General features: G+C 49.1%; 2 protein-coding genes across 3 annotated transcripts in view; one reads left to right on the top strand and one right to left on the bottom strand.

The window, feature by feature from the left end:
* The window catches only part of Urb1 (URB1 ribosome biogenesis factor), a 69,451-nt gene extending 63,308 nt beyond the window's left edge, over window positions 1–6,143 (top strand). For both annotated transcript variants that reach the window (XM_005323536.5, XM_021725346.3), the window contains 5 exons: window positions 474–583; window positions 1,712–1,897; window positions 2,779–3,020; window positions 3,673–4,272; window positions 5,403–6,143. In XM_005323536.5, coding sequence (XP_005323593.2) covers window positions 474–583; window positions 1,712–1,897; window positions 2,779–3,020; window positions 3,673–4,272; window positions 5,403–5,575 — 1,311 coding nt within the window. In that variant the 3' untranslated portion in view covers window positions 5,576–6,143. The remainder of the gene's footprint in view (window positions 1–473; window positions 584–1,711; window positions 1,898–2,778; window positions 3,021–3,672; window positions 4,273–5,402) is intronic.
* Window positions 6,144–7,922: 1,779 nt separating this feature from the next.
* Mrap (melanocortin 2 receptor accessory protein) lies at window positions 7,923–24,688 on the bottom strand. The gene is given in 3 exon segments (XM_005323537.5): window positions 7,923–8,460; window positions 10,881–10,980; window positions 24,330–24,688. Coding segments are annotated over 3 exon segments (480 nt in total). The 5' UTR covers window positions 24,436–24,688; the 3' UTR covers window positions 7,923–8,186.
* Between the last annotated feature and the right edge of the window lie 117 nt (window positions 24,689–24,805).

Below are 24,805 nucleotides of genomic sequence, written 5' to 3'. Positions count from 1 at the left end.
GATTAAGAAGCATGTTGGAATAACCAGAATTTGAATACAGTGGCTTTTTACTTTTTTTTGGCATATGAGAATTCTGAGGCACTATTGAGTATTTCAGGGGCAGTCCCATCTTAATGGCCCCCTTTCCAGGTAATGAAACAGAAGGGCAGAGTAGGCTCCAGAGGCTCAGAGCTGGGCTAGAGATGGGCCCACATTCCTTCTCCCACTGGGCTGCTGCATATCGGGGCTGTGTGGTTTCTTGGCTCCATCTTTGCTTGTGGTTGGTTCCTTATGATGGGTTTGTTGAAGTGGGGCTCTTCCCAGCCTCCCAGTTGCTGGAAGCCTTTCTTCTGGCTGTCACTGGTGGGGAAGGATACTTTCCTTCACAGCCATACTATGACAGATTTAGCAAAGCAGCCTTCATTTGGAGCATGCCTTTGATAAGTAAGTTTGGTTCTTCCACCAAGAAGTATCATTTTGTTTTGGATTTTCAGAATTGGATCCTGGAAATTCTACAGAATGCTGCCCAAGTTGCGAGATCTGCCTATGAAATCATACGGGACTATAGCCTTTTAACGTGGATTTTACACATCCTTGAGAACAAGTAAGTGCTTTTTGCATGAGAGATATATCAGGTTAGAGGAAGGTGGAATGGAGACATGATATCTACTACCAGTTGGAGTGTCTAGTAGACACCATGCTCTCTGAAACAGTGTCCTCTGATGCCCAGCATGCCTGACAGTCCCCTGGTAATACCCAGGTGACTTTCCCTCCCCTTCCCTGAAGCTCTTCCTTTCGGGGTAGATTATTGGAAGTTGCTGGGTGACAGTGGCTCAGTTCAGTACTCCTATTGCCATTGCGGGTCCAGGGGGCTCAGTGATGAGCCTGCACTGCTGTGGTGCAGGGGGCTGGAGTTGGAGATTCACTGTGATATCTGACGACCTTCAGTCCCTGAGGCCATCCAGAGAGCCGAAGACTGTTACAGGGTGCTTGTGACTGGAAGACTTTGTCTCTCAAAGAACTAGCCACTGGCAGAGAAGCCCAGAGGTCTCTAGGCTCTTCATCCCTTTTTTTTTTTTTTTTTTTGAAGTATCTTCTAAAATTCCATAGAATAAAACAATATTCTAAATATTATGTCTTTGAACATCGACTTTAAGATAGTTTCAGATTTATAAAAGGCATAATTAGCTGGACAGTGGTGCAGGCCTACAATTCCAGCTGCTTGGAAGGCCGAGGTTGGAGGATTGAGTTCAAAGCCAGCCTCAGCAATGGTGAGGCACTAAGCAACTCAGTTTGACCCTGTCTCTAAATAAAGTACAAAATTGGGCTGGGGATGTGACTCAGTGGTCGAGCGCCCCGAGTTCAATCCCCCACCCCTCCCCCCAAAAAAACTACACAAATAATAAAAAGCATAATTAGCCAATTATTCCTGGTTCCTGGCTAGTACCTTGAAGTTTTAGAAGGTTGCTATCATAAATGGGACAGTGTAGTGCAGCTCTCCGGAACTTCTGGAGGGACTTAGGGCAGTCCTCTGGTTAGAAAGGAGTGTGGGGCCCTGGCTTGTGTTGGAGCTGAATTGGCATCTGGGCCACCCTGTTTTTATTTAGAGGATGTGCTTTTTGAGAAGGTGAGCAGATAGGACCATATCCTCTTCTGCAATCCTGCCCTCCCACCTCCACAGACCGACAGGAGAGGATGTGGCAGGACTGGACCACTGCTGTGTTTGTTTCAGATTTCTGGAGACTCAGCTGCTCTCTAATGTGATCTCCTTGCTGCATACACTGTGGGTGACCAACTTAGGAGACAAAAGAGTAGAGGGGAACTGCCAGCCTGGCTCCCATGAGCCCCGCAAGCTGCTTGCCCTGCACCTGGTCAACGAGTTCCTTTATGTCCTTGTCGCACTTATGAAGCATCTGAGGTGAGCTGCCCCACCAGGTGACCCCTAACATGCCTATTTGAGGTTGCAGTGGCCAGTGCCACTTACTACTCTTTCCTGTTACTAAGGACACCAAGATGCCACAGGCGGGTTCTGGCCATGTCCTGGTTTGAATCAGGCCAGAATTCTGGTACCAAGTGTTGATGTTGTAAGGACATCTGTTGCAGCTCTTTTCTTCACTCTGCTAACAAACTAGAAGATGAGTAGCAAACAGATTAGACTCAGTATGAAGCATTGCTTGAAAAGGAGCAGGACATTCTGTTTCATGTTCCAAATTCAGTGAAGTCTCTGGTAGACAGCCATGCTTCTCATTTTGGGATCATCAGGAGTTGTTGCTGAGGACAAATTGCTCTTTAAAGTAATGGTTTTACTTTTAATGTTGTGTGGGATACATGTTACTTAGTTTTAAATTTCTCGGAGTTTAGAGAGATGTGTCTCCTCCCAGTGCCTATCAGTCAGGCATCAGCCATGGGAGTGATGCTGTCCTGGAGCCTTCCTGGGCCTTCTTCACTTGAGTCTGATAGTCCTGAGATGGAGAGGAATTGGCACAGCCCTGGTGTGGACTCGTGTACATCTCCTAGCTCTGACTCCTCAGCTTTCTGCCAGCTACTCATTTAGCTAAGGTTTCCAAACAGACCTTTCTTCCTCTGGGGTAGGGGTTAGACTCTGGGTCTTCTTTTTCCCCTTCTCTGGAGCAGCTCACTTTTCCCTCCTCTGTGTACTGGGGGCTGTGCTAGGTATCTTGTAAAGGGAAACCTGGTTCCTGAGTGAACTGACATTGAAGGCCACTCCAGCCCTGTGCTGTCCTTCCGGGAGAGGGAGGCAGCTTTTGCTCAGTCTATAATGTCTGCTCCCCCCAACAGGCCTACCTTGGCTTCCACCCAGCTCGTCAGCTTCTTTAAGACACTCGATTCCGTGCTGAGATACCGGGCCACCGTTCTGCAGACCTTTAAGGACATGGGCCGATTCACTGTGAATGAGATGGTACTTTCCACCCAAGACGTCCTGGTCCTCTTGCATAAGTGGAGCATCATCGAAAGAAACACTAAGCTGCAGGAAGACCTGAGAGCAGCTATTGAGAAGTGCCAACTCAGGGACCTAATGAGTAAGTGTCAGAACCCAAGACAGCTCTCAAGCTGCTTTGGGTCCACCCAGAGCAGCCAGAGTCCCTCCCTCTGTGAGCAGCATATCTAAAGCCTCAAGGCCTAGAGCGAGTGGGGAGACCTGGGTTTAAGTCCAGCCTTGCTGCTAAGTAGCTTTTGCCTTTGAGTAAGTCACTTAACCTCCCCAAGTATAAGGATGCTAACCTGTAGAGCAGGTAGGAGGCAGCTAAGAGCTACTTGCCCACCTTGCCCTGTGATGTGGGGTCGAGAGAACAAATTGGCCAGACCTCCTGGATCCACACTGTGACACTGCCATGTCCAGGTCTATGTTTCCTCCTGTGTATTTCTTTTTCTTTTTTGAGGTGAGGTCTCTCTGAGTTGCCCAGGCTGGCCTCAAACTCTAGTGTTCCTTTACCTTAGCCTTAGCCTCCAAGGAGCTAGGACTACAGGTGCACCACTGCACCTGGCTTTTCTCATCCACTAATGAAAATGTTGTCATTAACAGCAATGGCAGTGGATGTCATGTAGGAGAAGGCCTCTAGGAGCAATGCCACGTGCCTGGGACCCTGAGCTGCCCCCTCCCTTCTCCTTAGAGGAGGATCTGTGCGGAGGGGGGTGCCCAGCCTCACTGCCGTTTTTCTCCTTGATTAATAGAAGTGCTCAAGGATAAGAACAGGCCCATTGTGCCAGCCCGAGCCAAAGGCCCACGGAGCCGAAAAAGGAGGCCTGGAGAGGCAGAGGCTACGGTCAACCCTGAACTGACTGCATCTAGTTTGGAAACATGCAAGGGTCTCCTGCGGTCCATACTGACCTACTGGGGGCCTGTGGTCCCTGGATCTGAACCTGCTCAGGAGCCTGCAGACCAGACCACCCTGGAAAGTGAAGCACCAGGTCCTGGGTATGCCATTGCCTCCCTGGTGGTCAGCTGGGTGCTGCGGTCAGTAGGCGAGTGCCCACTCAGCAGGGCAGAAGCTATGGGACTCCTTGGCTGGCTCAAGAACCACATTTTGCCACATGCAGAGGTGGTAGCTGACCTTCTTGGGGACAGTGCTGTGAGGAGCAGCATGTTTAAGCTCTACAGCCGCCTCTGCAGTGCTGAGGAGCTGGTGGGTCCTGCACAGGATGTGGCCTACCTATTCACCACGGTCATGCTTCAGTTGGTGGCAGCTCAGGGCCAGGTACAGAGCCCCTTGCACCAAGCAGTGGAAGCTCTGTGGACATCTTCTCTGGATGAGAAAGACAAAGCCCCACAAGGTAATACTGGCTTTTTGGTTGGAAGCTGAAGGAATGTATGGGTGGACTGGGCAGAAGCTTGTGTCCCTTAGAGTCAGTTAGGCCCTGCCAGAAACTTCCCAGTTTGGTGCTTTGACAAAGTATTTGAGTGGCCCCTCACACAATTCTGGGGATTGCCAGTGGTTTGCCATTTGGCCCTAGTGTAAATGGAGAGGAAGCCTTTGCCTTGGCTCCCAGGTGAGACACCAGTGATAGGTTTGTGGTAGAGAAAGGAGCAACCTCAGACTCTCCCATGCTGCATAGCACAGCATGTGTGACCACCACCCAAATGGGGGATTGCATTGCATGTCACAGCAAAGCTTGTACGTGTGCATGCACACATGTGTGGACATCTGCAGAAGTGCACAAATGCATGCACGTGGTTTGTGCTTGCACTTAGCAGATGCCCACAATTTGGGACACAGGAGTGAGTGAAGAAGGAATTTCGCAGCTTTAATGGTTGTGAGAAGACTTGGGAGGCAGGCGTGGCCTCCTCCATCTGGGAGGGTGCTCCCTTTCACTGAGGGATGTGGAGGGGAGCTGGGAGGGGAAGAGCCAGCAGGCCACGCAAGTGAATTGACCCAATAGTGTGATGACTCTCTTCCTCTCACCTGGCTGCAGCCAGAAAAGTAAGTCTTTCTGCCCATTAGACCATCTCTCCCCGCTCAGGCGGTTGAGGATATGATGTGAGATGATTCTGGGAAGTGCTTCTCAGAATCCAATGCTGGCTCCAGGTGTGGGTGCTCAAAAGCAGAAGAAACCTATGTTGTAGTAACTTCTTTTTTATATTATTTATATTTATAAAATATTCTCATGGGCTGGGATTGTGGCTCAGAGGTAGAGCACTCGCCTACCATGTGTGAAACACTGGTTCGATCTCAGCACCACATAAAAATAAAGATATGTGTCCACTTATCACTGAAAATAAATATTTTTAAAAATTTCATATTCATCAGAAGGTTTAAAATAAAAATGATTAACACAAAAATTAAGCCATCACAAAAGCAATTTTTCGTATAGGTGCTCACCCGGTGTTGCTGCCCTGTGGCGGGAGGCTGGCTTTCCCTCCCAGTGTCCTCACAGCCTTGTCTGACTCTTCTCTGCCTCCACAGCATTCCTCGTGTCCCTGTATGTTAAGGATGTCTGGCTGGGCACCCGGCAGCCAGCCAACCTTCTGGCCCATGTTCGAATGGTCTGTGATGCTGCAAAGGACACGGCAGGTGGTGAAGAGGAGGCCATCATTGTGCTCTGCAAGGACACTGCTGCCTCTGTCTTAGAGGCATGAACACCAGCTTCTGAAGTTTGGCTGGGTCAAGTTTCAGGAAAGACATGAACCGGCAGGTTCAATACATTAATTCGGTTTTCTGAAAAATGTTGGAAGGACTTTACTTAACTGACCAATAAATAATAAGCTCAAGGGACCATGTGTACCAAATGGGCAGAGCCATGTGACTCAGGTGCATTAGGGCCACCAGGCTCATCAGGGCCAGGTGGGCAGGTCTTTCCTTGTCTCTGGGAGTGCCTTGTGGAGTGCCTTGTGTTTTGCCGGAAACTGCTCAAGTCGAGGGTGCTTGTGAGTGCAGAACAGATTTGTGGATATTGAATCAGCTAAGATGTTGAAAAGTCTGTCATTTTTTGATGACCATGAAAATAGATATTTGAAGTTTTCTGTCTGTAAGAAGTCATGACAAAATTTTGTATACTCTGAATGCGTAAGTTCCGGCAGTGTTTTTGATTATTTTATTATTAAATCCTCAAGATTGACAGAAATTACAGCATATGTTTCCAAAGTTATATTTCAAAGAGATTTTTGAGTGTTATAATTTCTTGATATTAAATGTCTATTTTTGTAATGTTTTTGTATTTTGCTTTGATTTTGATGATTTTATTCCAGAGACCTGCATTTTATAGGTCAGAATTTGATTTTGGAGGTTCACATGTTAGTGGGTATTGGAGATAACAAGAGTCAATGTGAAATCTCATTGGTTTCACAGCCAAAATACTAGTCTGTTCCTTTCAGACTCTTCCACACATGCTGGGCCCTGGGGGTCTGTTATGTTACTTGGGAAGCAGTTACCTAATTTGTCCAGAATAATGTACATAGCACTGAGAACGGCTTGGTTTTGCCTTAAACATTCAGACTTACTGATATTCTTTTTAGAATGTTTTGTAAGTTTTAAATGACTTAAGGTTTTTAACCGAAGTAAGAATAATGCCTACTATGTTTAGTCCCTTTACCACAAATAGAGTTCGTTGTCTAAAAAGCAAGGGCCATTTATCTCTCCTGTTCACTCCCCCATCAAAAGAGGCCACAGCAGGATTCTTGGAGACCATTCTGAGGTTGAAATTCCACATTTGGATTCAGGTTGGCCTCTGCAAGCACTGTTCCCGCTAAGGTTCCATTTTCTGTGTCTTCTCTTCATGGTTCCCTCTGAACCTGTGTCTTACCCTTCTGTCACATGCTTACTGAGTTTTCTTCTGATTCATGAGGAGCAGGGTCTGGGGTGTGTCCCTGCAGCCCAGGCGTCTAGGAGAGGTGAGGAGGGGCCACTCACAGAGTGAACTTCCTTGGCCCCAGCACAGGCCTCGGGCTGTCAGCTGTCTCCTAGGTTCTTAAGTTCCAACATGGGTGGGATTTGACTTCCCAGCTTTGCCTGGGCAGGCTCAGACTCAGCTTACCTGGTGACCCTGCCCACCTCTGACATGAGCCCTGGGAAGGTGGGGTTGCCGGGCAGCCCTGGGCTACTGAGCACACCTGTGCTTTCCCACACGCCCTCACCCTGTGGAACCAATTTCTAATCACTAGGGTGGAGGAGAGTCTCACCTTGTGGAGAATAGATTGTACAAGGTCTTCACCAAGACCTAGAACTCAAAACACTGAACCATAAGTGCAGCCAGTTCTCTGGATCTGCAGGTTCCTGGGCCACGAATTCAGCTAAGAATCGCATCTGTACTGATCATGGACAGACTTCCTGTCATTCTCTGAACAGCACCGTGGAACAGCTGTTTCCTAGCATTTGCACTGTGTTGGGTATCACAAGTATGGGAGGATATAAGTAAGTTATATGCAAATACATTTTACAGAAGCAACCTGAGCCTCTGTAGATTTTGGCCTCCTTGAGGGGTTCTAGAACCAAGCCCCAATGATTTCAAAGGACAGCTATATTTTAAATATTCCTGTGAAAGAAAAAAATTATTTTAAAACTAAAACTCACCAACTGGTTACCTAAAAGTTCTGGGTGGCACAAGTGGGTTTTCAGGACCTTGTTGCATGATTCTGCTGGATACTAGAGGACTAGAAGCTCAGGGATCTCAGATCCATGGGGACAAGTGGAGTCTCGAGTGGGACTTCACCTGCCAGCCTCAGCATGGCTGAGGCCCTCTGTGAACATGGAGTCTGCTTTGCTCCCCTTGGGCACAGGCATGGCCTCCCTGCAGGGGAGACCTCTTGGGCACTGTGTTGAAAAGCTGAGGAGGAGAACATGACCTGGCCAGCTGGCTGGCAAAGGAGATGCCACACATCTTAGTAGTGGAGGACACACGAGTACTCTGCAGGCCTCCCAGTGTCCTAACAAAGGTGCAGATGGATCAAGTGCACGCAGGCAGTATTCACAGAGGGGCTGGCACAGTGGTAGGGGTCAGTAAGGACTTTTAATTCATGCATATTTTATTTTCCTACTCCTCTTAAAGCCAAAGTAAGAAGTGAGCAGATTAAGTATGGTAATAAAATCAGCCATGTCTGTGATGACTTCTCTATGCCAGAGGAGCCATATGCAAGTCTTTGACAGATGCTCGTGATGTGCCTCCTGATAGTCGTTGACCTGATCACTTTCTGCTACATGTAAACAAGCTTTGAAAAGGCAACATGTGTGTCCAGTTGGTTCAGCATTCCCAGTTCACTCGGCCATGACTGTGGCTAATTGAGAGGTTCTGTCTCCGGGCTCACTGTGCTTGATCCTGATGTCATGGGGACACCCATCCAGGTCCTGTTCCCGGAGGAGATCTGGGGGAACCACGGGGGTGAGGCAGAGGGACTCATGCTGTAGCCACTACTCAGCCCCAGATCTGCTTCCTGGTGTCTCTACTGCCCCGTGGGAGGCCCTCCTGACGCAGGAGGGGAGGTTGAGGCTGTGATTCCATGGGCACATTTGGTGATGCTGGGGGCTGGTCCTGTGGACAGAGCAAATGGGAGACATCAAAGGAGCTGGCCGAAAGCATTTCTCACCTGTGCTGCCCAGGGCCATAGGGAAGGCCCATGGAGTCGGGGAGGGGTCACTGAATCCATTACAGATTTCTGAGAAGACAGGAAGAGCTTTGTCAGGAAGGAGGCCTCAGTCTCTCCCTCAAGGTTACTTCCTCTTGTTCTCATTTCCAGGGGCCTAGAGCAGATTCACCTTCCATTCAGCCACTGGTATGAATAAGCTCTGCTTAGATCCATACCCAAGCCAACTTGTATCTGAGATAAGAAGTCCATCCTCCCTGTATTCTGCCCAGAGGTGTAGGGGCAGTGGACACGCTGCCTGGCAGGTGCCCCAGCCACCACTTCCCGCCTGGCTTGGGTATCTACCACAAAATGGGCTAGTAGGTGCCCTACAGGTATCATCAGGGTGAAGTGAGGCATGTGGGGCCGCTGCCTAAGCTAGAGGTCAAGTTTCAATGTGCTATTATGTTCACTTAGATGAAGAACACAGGACAGGAGCCCATGGAGGCAGAGGCCCCTCATTTCAGAAACCTCAGCATAAGACAGCCTTTCATTTCTTCCTCTCTCTCTTCCTGTATTCCTGTCTTCTACATGGAAAGAGTGACTCCTTGGGGAGCACCTCTCATTCCTAAATCTTACTAAGGATTGTCTTTGCTGCCCTGGGTATTCCGTGTCTGTTACATGGTGCCGTGAGGGCTGAACAACATGAATTCACCCCTGTAAAACTGTAGCCCAAAGACTGTGCTGTCCTCTGGCACTGGGCTCTGTAGAGGCCCCGGTGTGCCCCCCAGACCAGGGGACTTTCCACCAGGAGGATTACAGGCAATCCTTGCAAAGTGTCCTAGGCATAGGGAGGGCTTGCTGCAAGACACCTCAGAGGAGCAGAAAAGAAAAGTGATTTCCTTAGTTTATCCCCAAGTGTCTCAGGGTAAAATATGCTTAAGTGTAATATGAGTTCTAAATTTTGAAAGAAAAGAAGGGATTTCTTCACTCTCAAAAGCTGATCCCTTGGCTGGTGTTCAATTGGTAGGGTGCTTGCTACACATGCACAAGGTCTTGGGTTCAATCCCCAGCACCACACACACAACGAGTCCCTGCCTCCCGGCCAGAAATGACCTGGTGAGTATAGACAGGGTGAATTAGCATCCGAGGGCAGGGTGGGAGGTAAAATGAGGGGCAGGAGAGAATCAGAGGCCCTTTTACAATGCATCAGTCCACAGGTTCCTCACAGGAGCTGACCTGGGACCCCATCAGGTGTAGGGGTTGGTTCTTTTAGGGACACCAAGACCCCTCCTCTATTCCTGTCTCGGCAGCAGCTCTGCCCGTCTCTGCTGGCTAGCTCCTGGAGATTTGAGTGGTCTTTCTCCTCAAGGACTACCCATATGGCTGTCATGGTCCACAGAGGTGCACAGCCCAGTCGTCCAATTGGACCACTCAGTGCCGCAGCCATCGTACCTAGTCCATCTCTTGGGTTCCTGATTCCAAATTTGAAACTGGGCATCAGGCAGGCCACGCAGCCACCGGCCAGCTTCTAGATGGGCTTTCACTGGGTCCATTGCCCACCCTGATCCCATCAGCCTGCAGGCCAGTTGACTAGCATGAGGCAAGATTCAGATGAGCTGGGTTCTAATTACTGCTTGAAGCTCCTAGATTTTGTCTCCAATGCAACCAACACTGAGGCACACATACGGGGTTCAACAGGAGACAGTACTCACAGTGCCTCATCTGAGGTTGCATTTTCCTGTTAATCTGGTTGGCAACACTTATGGGGCACATGGTATCATTTTGTTACCTTTTTAAACTGAATTGAGATATATTTTACATGTGGTAAAGTTCACCCACTTAAATATATATATAATTCACGGTTGTGCATCTGTGGCCATAATCTAATTTTAGAACAGTTTTATCATCCCCCACAAAGGAACCCATAAGCAGTCCCCCGCTTCCCCTGCCTTCTCCAGCCCTAGACCACCACCAATTTGCTTTCTATCTCTATGGATTTTGCCTATTCTGGACATTTCACATAAATGGAGTCACACAATACGTCATCTTTTGTGTCTGCCTTCTTTTACTTAGATGTCTTTAAGGCATAGTCAAGTTGCGTAACCATGGGGACACATTTGGAGAAGTGGGTCATTAGGCGGTTTTATTGTCATGCAAACCTCAGAGAGTACTCAACACACACTAGACTGTCTTCCAGGTAACCAGGAGATATACTCTCATGGATCCACCACCGTTCTTTGTTGAAGAGCACCTTGTCATGTGGTGCACAACTGTCCGTCATGTGGTGGTTGGACTCGGCCCTCTGTTCCTCTTCTGCTGCACCAATATTCTATGCCATTGCTCTTTAGCGCCTGAGTTCCCAGGATGCCCTCCCCCTCCCACTTACCTCATCTGTGAGGACCCCGACCAGGACATGTAGAGCAGAATGAGGAAGAGGAGCACCACAAACGCAGCCAGGCTCACCCAAAAGGCGATGACAATAGCATCTGCAAGAGGAACAGGATGTTCTTGAGGCCAGTTTGCCATCAACCATAACCAACGGCGAGGGGAAATAGGGAGTCCAGGTACCGCGCTATGGCCCTGAGTGGAACTGTCCTCTAGTCTCACCTCTCAGCCACTGGCCTACGGAGGGTTTTCCAGTAAAGACCTTGGGAAAGAACAGTAAAGCAGGGAAGCAGGCATTTTTATTTTCCAGGGCAACTAGCCACTGGGTAATTAGCTGATTGTGGAAGGAAAACAGTTAATACAATCCTGTGGCACCCTCTAGATCTGCTTCTTAGATATTCCTACTCCCTCGAGGATTGGTTTTTCTTCCTTCTCTCCCTGGGAAGGGAGAAGAAAGGGCTGTGGGCAGCTCCATGGCCTTGGTGACCAGCCTCATGGGGAGCAGTGTCAGAGGCCCCGTGAGGCAGAGACCTAGAGGATGATGTGCCCTGGGCTGTGGTGTCCATGGAGAGCCAAGGCCTTGGTGCTCTGAGGTGGTCAGCTGAGGCCTTCCCTGGGCAACCTGCCCAGGTCAGGGACTAGGGAAGTGGTCTCCTTTTTCAGGTGGAAAAGCTCACCTCTGGGCAGTGTAGGGAGAAGAAACCCTTTTGCAGCCACTATGCTCCAGCAAAGGGAAATCCAGAAACAGGCCTAGCTCTTCTAGATCCGGCAGGACCTGGCGGGGCAGGTGGTGCCTTTCTCTGGAGCTCCAGGTCCAGAAGATGGTGTAAATTGCTGGGGAACCGTTTGCTACCAGTAGGGTGGGTTTCTCCCCCCCATGATTATTTAATGGGTGAACAAATGAATGGGAGCAAGAACAAGCAACTGAAGGAATGAATGGAGTGTTAGAAATTTGTGAGCCAAACAGACATGGAGGTGGAGCTCTGGGTGTGATGGATGGAATCACCATTCCTTGAAATGCATGGGGGACTGGTTTCAGACCCCCTGTAGATACTGAAATCCTCGGATGCCCAAGTCCTTTATCTAAAGTAGCACAGTATTTGTATATAACCAACCCACGTCATGTTATCCACTTTGAATCATCTCCAGATTACTTAACAATACCCAGTACAATGTTAATCCTATAATAGCATTTAGTAATTATGTAGTAAATATATATTACTATATAATAAATTTATATCATAAATTATATATAAATAATTATATTGTGCTGGTAATAAGCACAAGAGGAAAGTCTGCACATTTTTAATAGAGAAGGGATTTTTTTCCAAGCATTTTCAGTCTTGATTGGTTGAATCTATGCATGTAGAACCCTCCAATACAGGGGGTGGGGTGGCATACCTGAGTACAGGGGGTCATCTCTGCCCTCCACAACTCAGAAGGCAGAGGGAGAAATGGAGGACTTGTAATTATGAGTGATCCTGGACCCTAACCATTAACTTTGAAAATGGTCTAACGGGTGCGTCCTTGTAATTCCAGCAGCTCAGGAGGCTGAGACAGGAGAATCGCGAGTTCAAAGCCAGCCGCAGCAACTCTGCCAGGCCCCAGGAAACTCAGCGAGACTCTGTCTCTAAATAAAATACAAAACAGGGCTGGCTCCGTGGCTGAGCACCCCTGGGTTCAATCCCTGTTACCAAAAGAACAACACAACAACAAAAAAAGGTCTCATGAAAAGCTGCCGCACTTACAATAGGAATCAGGAGCCCGCTGGCTGGTGACATCAGCGCTCGGGGTCTACACTCCAAGGAAGGACAGATGCCAAACACCAGGCTGGCTCTCTCGTCTTTCCTATCTCTCCTTGAGCTGAGAAGCCCGTGGTGGTACCCAAGAACATTAAGCTGCTTGGGGGACCCTTGGACTCCTGGAAAGTAGAAATGACCCCACGTGTCCAGAGCTCGAGGACTTGCCAGCTCACCGGGCATTATTCTCCATTCCCAGAGAGCTGCCATGTACTTCATAGCTTCCCAAGTACAAAAGGGCATGTTTTTTTTTTTTTTCTGAAAATTTGGCTTGAGATTGCATTCAGTAAGGATATTTTAGATTTCTGCAGACACTAATGCTTTTTCCTCCTCCATCAAAGCAATGCAGGATTTGAGGTCGCTCACCCCCCCGATGAGTTCTGCCAGGACTCTTAGGATTTCAACAGCCGAGCGTGCCCTTCTCAGGCTCACCCTCATCTGCCTCAGTTCTTGTCACTATCCCCAGATACTGGGGGGACATGAGGCTTCGCCTCTCAAAGCACAGTGTGTTCAGATAAGTGAGGTTTAAATTTTTGCCACACCGAAAGATGATCAGTAGCCACTCCTTATTTTTCCATACTAAATTTGTTTTCATGGTGTTCTTTTGGAAAAAAAAGGCAACCAAAATAAAAAATGCAAGCCCTTTTTTCTCCAAGTGCTGGGAGAGAACATTTTGTTCCAAGAGCAAAAAAGAGCACTTCCCAGTTTGGGGAGGGTTCTAACATCCACGGGTTGTTTTCACAAGGAGTCCCAGGCTGGCTTGATGGTGAAACTGGCCCATTTATGGGAAACTTTCTCTCTCTCCTCCCCTCCTGTCCTCACCTCCTCCCGGTCCCCTCTTGTTCGTCCCTCTCCGTTTCTCCTTCTCTCTCCCCCCCCCTTTTCTTTTCCCTCCTTGGTCTCCTGGTAAACACTGGTGGAATGAGAAGCATTAGACATCAACAGTGGAGTGACAAGAAAAGGCTCTGGGTGACATGGCCTGGCTTCCATTTGCTTCTCCTTGAGGGATTTCTCCTTGGAACTTGGTCCTAACAAATGACCCCCATTAAGTTTCCTACTCGGTGGGCACTTCAGTTTTGTTGCATGAAAACCACTCAATCTCAGCTTTAGCTACTCACATTTGGGTCCTGGAGGCCTAGGAGATCCACTTCAAGATCCTTCTATTCCTGGGGGAATGACAGTGTGGCAAAAGCCCAACTTTGGAGGTGTGGAACTTTTTGAGTTCCAATTCTGAGGGCCATTCCTTAGCTGTGTTGCCTCAGGCGATCTGAGATTTTCCCCTCTCTGAATCTGTTCACTTGGAAGGTGGGATGACAGTACCTATCAGATTAGGTGTTAGGAGGATTAAACAGAGTGATGTGTGTGTGTATAATGCATGTGGCGCACTTTCTTGTTCAATGATGTGAAATGATTTATAAATAGAACTAAAATTATTGTTTCCGTTCAGAGGGTTTTGCCGCAAGTGATAGTGCTGCTTCCTTCAAGCTCACTAAAGTGTAAGGTATGAGCCATAGTAATTATGGCCCAGACTGACGGCTGTTGGTCCTGCTGTCCGCTTCTGTGTGCGGCCATTGTGATGGACCCTTGCTTTCCAGTGGGCACATGGCTGCCTGGGGCGAGACCACATCTCACAGCCTCCTTTTCAACCAGACAGGACCATTGATAAGGTGATGGCCAAGGAGACGTGACAGGAACCCTACTGGAGTCTTCCTCCAGAGACCGCTAGACTTCTGGTCCCTTGTGTCCTTTCTTATTCCTCCGTGCCATTTTGCTACTTATCGTGGATGTGAGTAGGAGCTTGTCTTGGGACCTGAGGGATGTGCCTTGGATGGCAGAGTAATGAGCTGGGGAGAAGCTGGTTCCCAAGGATTTCATGGAGTTCATTCACCAACCCGGTCTCTCTTTTACATAAGAGAGAAATCAACTTCTGTTTCATCTGCTACTCTGCCAGCCATCGTCAACGTCCTTTTCCAAGTCAGTGAAAAAATGGAGTTGGTAACGCCAGGACCGAAATCCCAGGTGAAGGCTGACCTTCGAAATAGGCACCCTCCCTCTTCCATAGAGAGAAATTTTCCTAAAATTCATCTATTGATCAAGCATTTACAGGACTCCTCTGTTGAGATTACTCTCAAGGGCTCCTTTGTAGATCACTGTGCACACACACACACCCCCACACACACACACACAAATACACAATTTGCTACATTATGAAACATTATTGCATTTTGACTCCTAGAAACATCAATCAGCTTAATCACCCATTTCATTTCTCTGATTTACTTTTGAGTATATCTAAAGTATTTCCAGGAAGCAATCCATTCTCAAAAGATATAAAAAATTTACCACCATAATGATTTCATGGAATGTGCTGTAAGTTTCATTAAAAAGGGGTTAAAAGAAAGTTTTGAGCAATAACAGAATCATTCAGCAGCTGCACCTCCTCCTAGAGGGCACTTCAACACAAATTTATTCCGAGGTAAACATTCTGGTATCTCTTTAAGTCAGTATATCCTGCTGCCCTATGTATAGGACACCTATAAAAATCTTAAATTGATCAATAAATATACTACTTATGGTCCCTTTGAAATAAATATTATGATTTTAGAGTTTTCTATTCTTTTGAGGAAAGTAATAGATGAGTGATTATAGTGTTTGAAAATATATATTTTCTTCTATGTGAAAAACATATAAAGGGCTGGGTGCAGTGGCGCACACCTGTAATCCCAGAGACTCGGGAGGCTGAGGCAGGAGGATCTCGAGTTCAAAGGCAGCCTCAGCAACGGTGGGGCACTAAGCACCTCAGTGAGACCCTGTCTCTAAATAAAATACAAAATTGGGCTGGGGCTGTGGCTCTGTGGCCGAGTACCACCAAGTTCAATCTCTGGTACCCCCCAAAATAAACACACACACACACACACACACACAGAGGCACGCATGCACACACACACACATATATGTAAAGGATATATAAGCTTTAGATTGATTTCCAACCATTTCCATTTTAATGAACTTGCGTTAGTTTCACTGAAATATTTGCAGAACTAAAAACTTGGGTCTCTCTCTCTCTTTTTTTTTCCCCAATTTTTCCAGGGGTAGAGAGTATCAGGGATTGAACTCAGGGGCACTCAACCACTGAGCCACATCCCCAGCCCTATTTTGTATTTTATTTGGAGACAGGGTCTCACTGAGTGGCATAGTGCCTTGCCATTGCTGAGGGTGGCGTTGAACTCACAATCCTCTCCTCCCAGCCTCTGAGATTACAGGTGGGCGCCATTGCGCCCGGCAAAAACTTGGGTCTTCTTGGGTTGAAAATCACTACTGTGTCACGCACAGGGGATGCACCATTGGCTGAAGAGATTGAGGCCATGGTAAAGCCGGGCCCTGAAACGTCACTCTGAATGCCAGGAAGGTTGTAGGCAGTACTTGGTTCAGTCTGTTCATTGAATTCTTTGCACTCAGAAGAGACTCTTTGTGTTCAGAAGGGATTGATTATTGGTGTGTTTTTCTTCTGCTGCTCCCAGCTCTTGGAGTAGCCGATGAGCAGGCCACATTACTAAGCTGCCAGAGGCAGCGCATCAACACATCCCTCCTAACCCGTAATTAAAGATAGGCACCATATGGACGGACCCAAGAGGTAGAGAGCCCAGCAACACAGCCACACTCCTAAAGGGGAGCCCAGCCGTCTCGCTGCTGTCTCCAAGGGGGCTTTAGACCGGGAGCTGGAGGCACATCTTGTTAGAAAAATCTGTTTCGTCACCATTAAACTGGAATATGGGATCGGTTTTCCTCTAAGCTTAGCGGCCCAGGCAGTCAAACATACAGTTCGTCAATTCAGGCAGGTCTCAGGAATCGAATCTGTGCGTTCCACCTTGTTAAGAGCTGGGGACACCCTTTTTCTCTCCACAAAACAACCAGAAGCCATGTCGAAAATCACAAAAGTGCCTGTGAATCGCACCAGGTTTTGAGCTTTCCCTGGGAAAGGTCAGCCGTGGCCTTGGACCCAGCCCTGGTTGGCCCAAGCATGTTTTCTATACGTCCCAACCATGACGGGATATATTCCAGTGTATGGGCATGATCACAAAAATCTTAAAATCCTTCCTGCTTGTCTCAGGAGCCCTGGGTATTTTTCCTCTGTTTTGTTTCCTTCTCTGTTCAGTGCAAGAGTCGAACCCAGCCTGGTCTGCCATGTTTCAACCAGTTGACCCAGGTGGCCTTTCTTAAGAAGATCTGAGCCAGAGCTTTGCCTCTTGGTCCCCACCTTGAAGCCCTCCTGGGTCTGGACTCCTTTCCCAGCTTCTTCCTGTCTTTGATGTGCCTGCTACAGAGAAGCCGGCAGAACCGGGGTGCCGGGCTTTCTGAGTCTGGGAGGAGACCCAAGTGAGAGAAAGTTGAATGTATCAGCAGGAGAGTCACCTGCTGTCTGTGATGCCCCCTGCCTGGGTGCACCTGACCCTACGTCTGAAGCCATCAAAGGAGACTATGGAAGCCTGGTCCCTTCCCGAGACTGCCTGATTCAGCTTTTGCTGATCATTTGGGAAAATAAAAGTGACACAGGGACAGAGGTACCACAGAGTATGGATGATAAAGATGTCCAGTTCTGTATTTTTAGTAAACTTACTGGGATTCAAATACCGAGAACAGAAGTTTATAGGAAGTTTTCCCTCCTGGGGACGAATGGTTTTAATAGGAAAATCTTAAAAACACCCTATATATCCAAACTTGGAGAACACCGTGAAGCCATTTACAAAGCTTTTGTGCTTTAAAACACGGTATTGTTATGGTTTGAATATGGGTAGAGTCTCCCAAAGGCCCACCCATTAAAAAGTTGGTCCGCAGGGTAGTGCTCTTAGGAGGTGCTGCGGGCCTGTAGGAGGTGGGGCCTAGTGGGAGGTCCTTAGGTTACTGGGGACATTCCCTTAAAGAGGACTGTGGGACTCTGACCCCTTCCTCTCTCTCTCTCTGTTTCCTGGCTCGTGGTTATGTAAGTGGTTGTCATACCAGGTGCTCCCTCACCAGAGGCCCAAAGCAATGGTGCCACCTGATCTTGGATGGAACCATCCAAAATCGTGAACCTAATAAAGTTTTTCTCTTTATAAGTTAATTGCTTCGGGTATTTTGTTATAGTTACATGAAGATGACTGATGCATCGGGCAAAAAAGAAAAAAAAAAAAGAGTACAAAACACATAGATGATGAGTTTGTTTGTGAGACAAACCTTGGAGGGCTTCAGCCCTCTTCAGAGAAGGTGTAGTTTGGCCACCAGATACCAGAGATGTTGGTTGGCTTTGCCAGGCCTGAGCTAGGCTGGAGCTGAGGGACCCACCACAGACAACCTTCTAGAGTGACAGTGAGTGGGGGCGGGGGGGGGGAGCTGGGTGTTCAGCGGGAGTCTGTCTGATGGTGCATGGCAGACCACAGGTGGCTCTGCGGGGGCCACACAGGGCTGTGGTTTCCACATTGAGACGGCCACACAGTGGTTATTGCCACACTGAGGCTGCAAGACGTCAGGGGCCCAGGGTCCGGCCAGTGGTTTCACCAGACGTATTCCTGCCCACCCTGCTGACTCCTGGCCCAGCCCTGCCCCCCGCACTGCCCCTCCGGATCCTGGGCCTGTGAAAGAGCACCTTGTGCTTCCTTTAAGGAGAGGTGCTTAAGGGAATCCTGTCGTTTCGGTGTCAATTATCCATGTATCTCTCCCCAGTATGCAGAGCTGAGAAGCAGTAGGTCAACGGTTGACACAGACATTCATCGTGAAAGTTAAGACCACATAAAGGAGCCGCCTGCTACACACGCGTTTCTATTTATCCAACAAGGATTCATTGCATGCTTTATATGTATCGGGCCTCGCTCCAGATGTGGGCCGGGTTCCTTTTCCCTGGAGCATGGAGTCTGTTGAGAATTTGCCACTCTCACTCCAAGTGTCGTGGGGAGAGTCCTGGAGGCTTTGGAACCTGGGCTTTAAGTTCCACTCTGTGAGTACCTGGCTGCGCCTCTCTGGACCCCGGCTCCCCTCTGTTCATTTCCAATTCAGAACACCGTAGCATACTGACGCAAGGTGGGCTCTGCGTCCTGGACAGTCAGCTCCCAGGGGCAAGGCTATTACTAACTTTAAATTTCCAGCCCCACTACGTCACCTGCCCAGGTGTTATCCACCATCAAACTTCCTATTTTCACCAGAGGAATATGTATAGCAGCCAACTGGATCTTGTCCCTTCCCTGTCTAGAGTGTCAGATGACACCTATGGCTGATGGGAAGTCCTTTGAGACTGGCCCGTGACATCCAGCCCCTGTGTGGCCTACAGCTCTCAAGTCTGTCATATAAAAAGAACTCACACGTCATCCTCCTGGACGCACCTACTTTGTCCATGGGAGTGTAACTGTTCTCAACCCTGGAAAAGCCCTTTATCTTAAATTCAGGTACATCCTTGTTGATCCCGTGGGACTCCCCTTCTCTAGGAAGACAACTTTTGCCCTTGGGACCATGGATCCCCAGGCCTCTGACTTCCCCTTGTGGGAATCCTTCTCTGTGCTCCACAATCTTTACAAATCTCCAGTGCAACACCATTAATGGAATAGTAGCTTATTAATGGTATCTCCCTCTTGGCTGGAATGATGAAGATAAATACAGAGTAGCCTTTTTGATACCTTCATCAAATCAGTGACCTTTACAAAAAAGGCCTCCTCTAGAATAAAAAAAGACTCAAGGGACATAACAACCAGATGCTATCCATCCATGTGGATTGGTCAAAAATAGCTCATAAGCACATATGGGGAAAGTTGAATCTAGACTGATGTGTTAGCTTTCCATTATTGTGACAAAATACCTGAGATAATCAACTTAAAAAGAGAAAAGTTTTGTGTTAGCTGACAATTTCAGACGTTTTAATATTTGGTTGCTTGGCCCTGTTGCTGTAGGCCTGTGGCAGCACAGTGCAGTGTGGCAGGAACACATGATGGAACAGCTGAGAAGCAAAGATAAAGACAGAAAAGGGCCAGGCTCCCAGTCTCTCTTTCAAGAGTATGTCCCCAGTAACCTAACTTTCTTCCACTGGACCCCAATTCCTAACAATTCTACCACCTCCCACTAACGCCGCAGACTGGATACCAAGCCTTCAACACATGGGCCTTTGGGTGACATTCAAGATCCAAACTGTAACAGCTGAGTAGTAAGTGACTGTAAGAAATAATCACTGGAATGCTGCAGGTGTACTGGTATTATTTTCTTAGGGTTTCCTAATGAAGCATTTGGCAGAGGAATGTCATGATGATCTACGTGGAAATACGTAACCAAAAAGTAAGTAAGAGTAACAAAATTAAGCTAATGAAAAAACCCAGGGCATGAATTTATTTTTCTCTTGTACCACCAGCTCCCAGTGCAGTGTCTAGCAGATTTTTTTTTGATGGTTGAATTGAATGTGAACAAAGGTAAAAAGGTAGGAGAAACTGCAGTGTGTTCCTGCTGTGGGGAGGAGGTGGGTTTCATGGGAGAGAATGGAAAACTAAAGTTGTAAGTCCAAGTTTCAGAGGGAACGCCCCAAGTAAGAGGGGACCTAGGCTCACTCACTGGGGAAGGCAGAGACGGGAAAGGCCGAGGGCCACAGCTGAGCCTATAGAGTGACACCGAGGACCTGGGCCCGCCGTGCTCCAGGGCCACCAGCTGGGTGGCTGTGATTAGTGAGGTGGCCAGAGTCAGGGCACTTTCTAACCTTCTCTAAGACCCAGGTCCGTGGCAGCCCTGATGGTGTTTGGGCAGCGTGGAGAGAAAGAGGAGAATGAGGAGACGGTTTCCAGTGCCCAGTGCCCGGGTGCCCGGGAGGAGGAACCTGCTGTGGTTCCACCGGGGCAGCCCAGCGTACACTCGAGGGCCAGTGGGCCGGTGGGCCTGCTTGCGCTTCTACACCAACGTGCACAAACTGGGGGGCTGCATGGCTTGGACGTGAGGTGTCCCCCAAAGCTCATGAGTGAGACAGGACAAGAAGGTTTGGAGTGAGGGGATCGGGCTGTGAGAGCCCCGACCCCTCATGGGATCCAGTGAGTGGGACTGGAGGTGGGCAGGGTGTGGGGGACAGCGTCCCCTCCCTCTCACCTAGTCACCTTCCAAAGGCCCTGCCTCCTGACGCCATCACATCCTGTTGGGGGTTTCAACACGTGGATCTGGGGGGGACCCAAGCCTTTGGACCCCAACAACCCAGGAGAGAAGATGGAGACGGAAATGAAGACGAGAGTCACAGGCCGGGGTGGGGACGGGGACACAGCCCGTGAGGGTTGCGGATTGGCGTTTTCTGAAGAGACAGTTCCAGAAGACGAGGACGATGAAGACGGTGCCCAGCCTGACCGCAGGGGCCCAGGGAAGGAGAGCTGGGGAGGGGCAGCGTTTGGCAACCAGGGTGGAGGGGCTGGCTGCTGGCCAGAGGGCAAAGGGGTCGGTGCTGTACACGTGGACAAGGCCGAGGAGGACAGGCGCTGGGTGGACTGTGGGGGCAGGACAGCTGATGAGACGGCCAGAGGGGTCCACCATGCCAGTCCATCCCTCTGGTGGCCAAGTCTCTGTGGCTACTGTTCCTGTGGTCAGGGGATTCCCCATCCCCTCTGCCACCACGAAGGGTCCCCGCTGAGGACCAGCCAGCCTGCTTTCAGCACCCTGGGTGGGGGTGTGTCTGGTGTCCACAGTCTACGGAGCCCAAGGTGACGTCTGTGGTGGTGACTGCGGCAAGTGGTTTATTTTCAAATGTCTTTCCTTTTGATGCAGGCCTCTACAAACCAGGAACATGGCCTGCCGCGAGGGCGGTCCTTGTCACCGTGGATTACGCCAGGTGAGAAAAGCCAGTGGCAAAGGACAATAGCCGATGTCTCCACTCTCAGGGCCTGTCTCGGTGAGGGTGGACTCTGGGTGGCTTAAATAACAGAGATTCACTTCTCATAGTTCCAGAAGGGGGGAGTCCAAGATCAGTGTGGACAGTGCCTGGTAAGGACTCTCCCGGTTACGTTTCCCCGTAGTGTGGGGGAGAGGGGGGAGAAGGAGAGGGAGAGAGACCCCCCCGGTCTTTTACAAGGACATTAGTCCCCTCTTGAGAGCTCCACTTCGTGACCTAATCACTCCCAAGGACACTGACTCCAAATCCCACTGCACTGGGGAGTGGGGCATCAGTGTGAGTCAGAGGTGCACAAACAGTAAGTCACAACAAGTCCCTGGCATGGTCAGATCCACAGGGACAAAAGTAGGGTGGCAGTGGCCACGGACAGGGGAGGTTGAACAGGTACCAAGTTTCCATTTGGGAAGGGATGGCTTTCTGGAGATGGTCAGCGGCCACGGTGTGCACCCATGTGAGCGTACCTGCTGCTGCTGAGCTGGACTCCCGAGTAGTTGGATGATGAGTCTCATATTATCCCTAGACAAGAAGAGGGTCTCAGTCCCAGAGGCTCCGGAGGCTGAGGCAGGAGGATTGTGAGTTCAAAGCCAGCCTCGGCAAAAGCGAGGCCCTAAGCAACTCAGTGAGATGTTGTCTCTAAATAAAATACAAAATAGGGCTGGGGGTGTGGCTCAGTGGTCGAGTGGCCCTGAGTTCAACCCCTGAACACCCCCCACCCAAAGGAAAATGGTTTCTGTCAAAATGGACCGCATCAAAATATTTGAAACTCTTTCAAACCACCCAGAGCATAAAGCTGTCGTCACTAGCAGACAGCACAGCTTTCTGCAAACTCAAGGTGCTGTCCTCCCCAGCTGAGGGCAAGGACGGCCCTTGCCCGTGCACGGGGGGCCCTGCCCGATGCAGTCCCAGACCAGGCTCTGGGGGGAGAGGGCTGATGTGGGGAAAGTTCTGGATTTTCCCTCAGGAGCGTCTGGAACGAAGCTATTAGACACAGTGTGTAGAGCAGGAGTGTGTGTGAGTGAGTGTGTGAGTGTGTGAGTGTGTGAGTGAGTGTGTGGGTGTGTGAGTGAGTGTGTGGGTGACGAGCGTGTGTGCATACATGTTCACGTGGGGACAGGGACACAGACATACCCTCGTTGGCATGGAAATGTTAACACTTTTTTTTTTTCCCCCCTCAATGTTGGGGTGAAGTGTTTTATTGTATGAATCTTTTACTAAGAGCCTTTTAACCTTGAAAAATTTATCTCAAAAAATTGAATAATACAATATTTCAGACACAGACAAAATACGGAAGAAAAGGACAACATCTAGGTATCCCTTAAACACCTTGCCATATTTGATCCAGATGCTTTCAGAACGTTACAGAGACAGTTGGAAACCCGCCCTGTCCCAGTGTCTCCCCACCCCAAGGGAATTGGAGACGGTCTCAGAATTTCAACACTTCTTCCCTTGACAGACGCAACCTAGTTCTCTCCTCTCGAATCTGGCCAGCCTTAGTCATGTTCCCGCCCAAGGCCGCGCAGCTGGCTAAGAGGCAGAGCCCAGCTAACTGGCCTGGAGACCAGGTGACCCCCTTCTGGGGACTTCCGTCTTGTGGCCTGGGCCCCAGGATTTAAACTCAGGGTTTAAGCATTCTTGTGGCAGGTGTTTTTGTCTAACCCATCATTTTTTTTTTCTAGGAAAAAAAAAAGAAATTAAGTTCAGATAAGACACCAAGACTGAGGCCCCAGAGACCTACCCAGGAGTCAAAGTTCCCAGAGGAGCACGTCTCCGTGGGTTCAAAGCTCTCCTCCATCCTTGGGGTTTGCCTCTGTGAGCCTCTAGTCGAGTGGGAACTGATCTACGAAACTGAGACTTCTGAAGAGAACTGTTGTACGAAAGATTTCTTTGGAGGTGAATCTGCTTGGCTTTCCTATAAAGTTGGTGACTTAATTTACTTCTTGAGACAGATACCATGGGGTTGTACTGTGGGAAACAGCCAAGGAACCCGAGGTTTCTGACTGGACAGGCCGGGAGGGGCATGTTTCCTTCTGTGGACTCCCTGTCCCTGGGTTCTGTTTCTTATTCTCCTTTCCTTGGCTGACTTTGTTGTCTTGATTGAGTAGCTGGACAGATCAGGTTGCCCACAGAGTGCCAAGTTACCCAGGAGAAAAGCAAAGGATGTGAACTCACGTTTATCCTCCCTGAGACCCTGAAGATGATATACCAGTTTGCATTTCCCCAGGAATTACATCACATATCTTAGAGGTAGAGAGAAGACCTCTCCCAAAGCTAAACAGAGACTATGGAAAAAGCAAGCTGCAATTTGAAGAAACTCACTGAGATCATTAAAACCCCAGACAAATGAAACTTGATCAAGAAATCTGTCTTAACAGAATATTGTGGCTGCGTGCGGTGGCGCATACCTGCAATCTCAGCAGCTCGGGAGGCTGAGGGGAGGCAGGAGGACTGAGAGTTCAAAGCCAGCTTCGGCAAAAGTGAGGTGCTAAGCAACTTAGTGAGACCCTGTCTCTAAATAAAATACAAAATAGGGCTGGGGCCCGGGGCTCAGTGGTCAAGGGCCCCTGAGTTCAATCCCTGGTACCGCCCCTTCCCCCACACAAAAAGAATATTCTTAATTTTGCGGCAGATTAACACACAAACTGGTTACAGAAGATTACAAACACAATCTGACTCCCACTGCGGCTTACCCTGACATCTAGGGTAAATAAGAAGAAAAAAGGCAGGAGTTCCCAGTGGACCCCCAGCCTCTGCCTGGCCTCCTTTCCCAGTTTCGACTCACGTTTGTTGGCTTTCAGCTTCTTCTCGTCTACAGGAATGAGGTCCAGGTAGTCCAGGTAGTATTCATAGCTGTAGTACGGGGAGGATGTGTTTGTCCCGTTGGCCATGATTGTGGCACTGGCGAGGCAGCGTCCGACCAGTGGCTCACATCCAGAATGGGGCTCTGGGCCTCTGGAAGGAGATTGCTTAACTGATTTCTGTAGGAATCATCCAAGTGTGTCTGTGGGTCTCCAGGCACAAGGCCTGCCCACTTATCAGAGCCGCTGTGCTGGAGGAAAGGTCAGGGGGGTGTGCCTGACATGTTCAGCCTACACGCAGGGCCTCCCATCCTGCCCCCGCCTGATACAGCTCCAAAGCAAGCAGAGCAGAACAGCCAGGGATCAGATTTCCAGTGCAGCTCTAGATGGCCCCACAGCCGAAGCAGGGGAGCTGGGCAGAAGACAGACACTGGGGCCTCTCCAAAGAGAAGATGCCCAA

This window comes from Ictidomys tridecemlineatus, chromosome 3, assembly GCF_052094955.1.
Source record: "Ictidomys tridecemlineatus isolate mIctTri1 chromosome 3, mIctTri1.hap1, whole genome shotgun sequence".
Lineage (NCBI taxonomy): Eukaryota > Metazoa > Chordata > Mammalia > Rodentia > Sciuridae > Ictidomys > Ictidomys tridecemlineatus.
The sequence above is the reverse complement of the archived record's forward strand: the minus strand, read 5'-3'. Positions and strand labels throughout refer to the sequence as shown.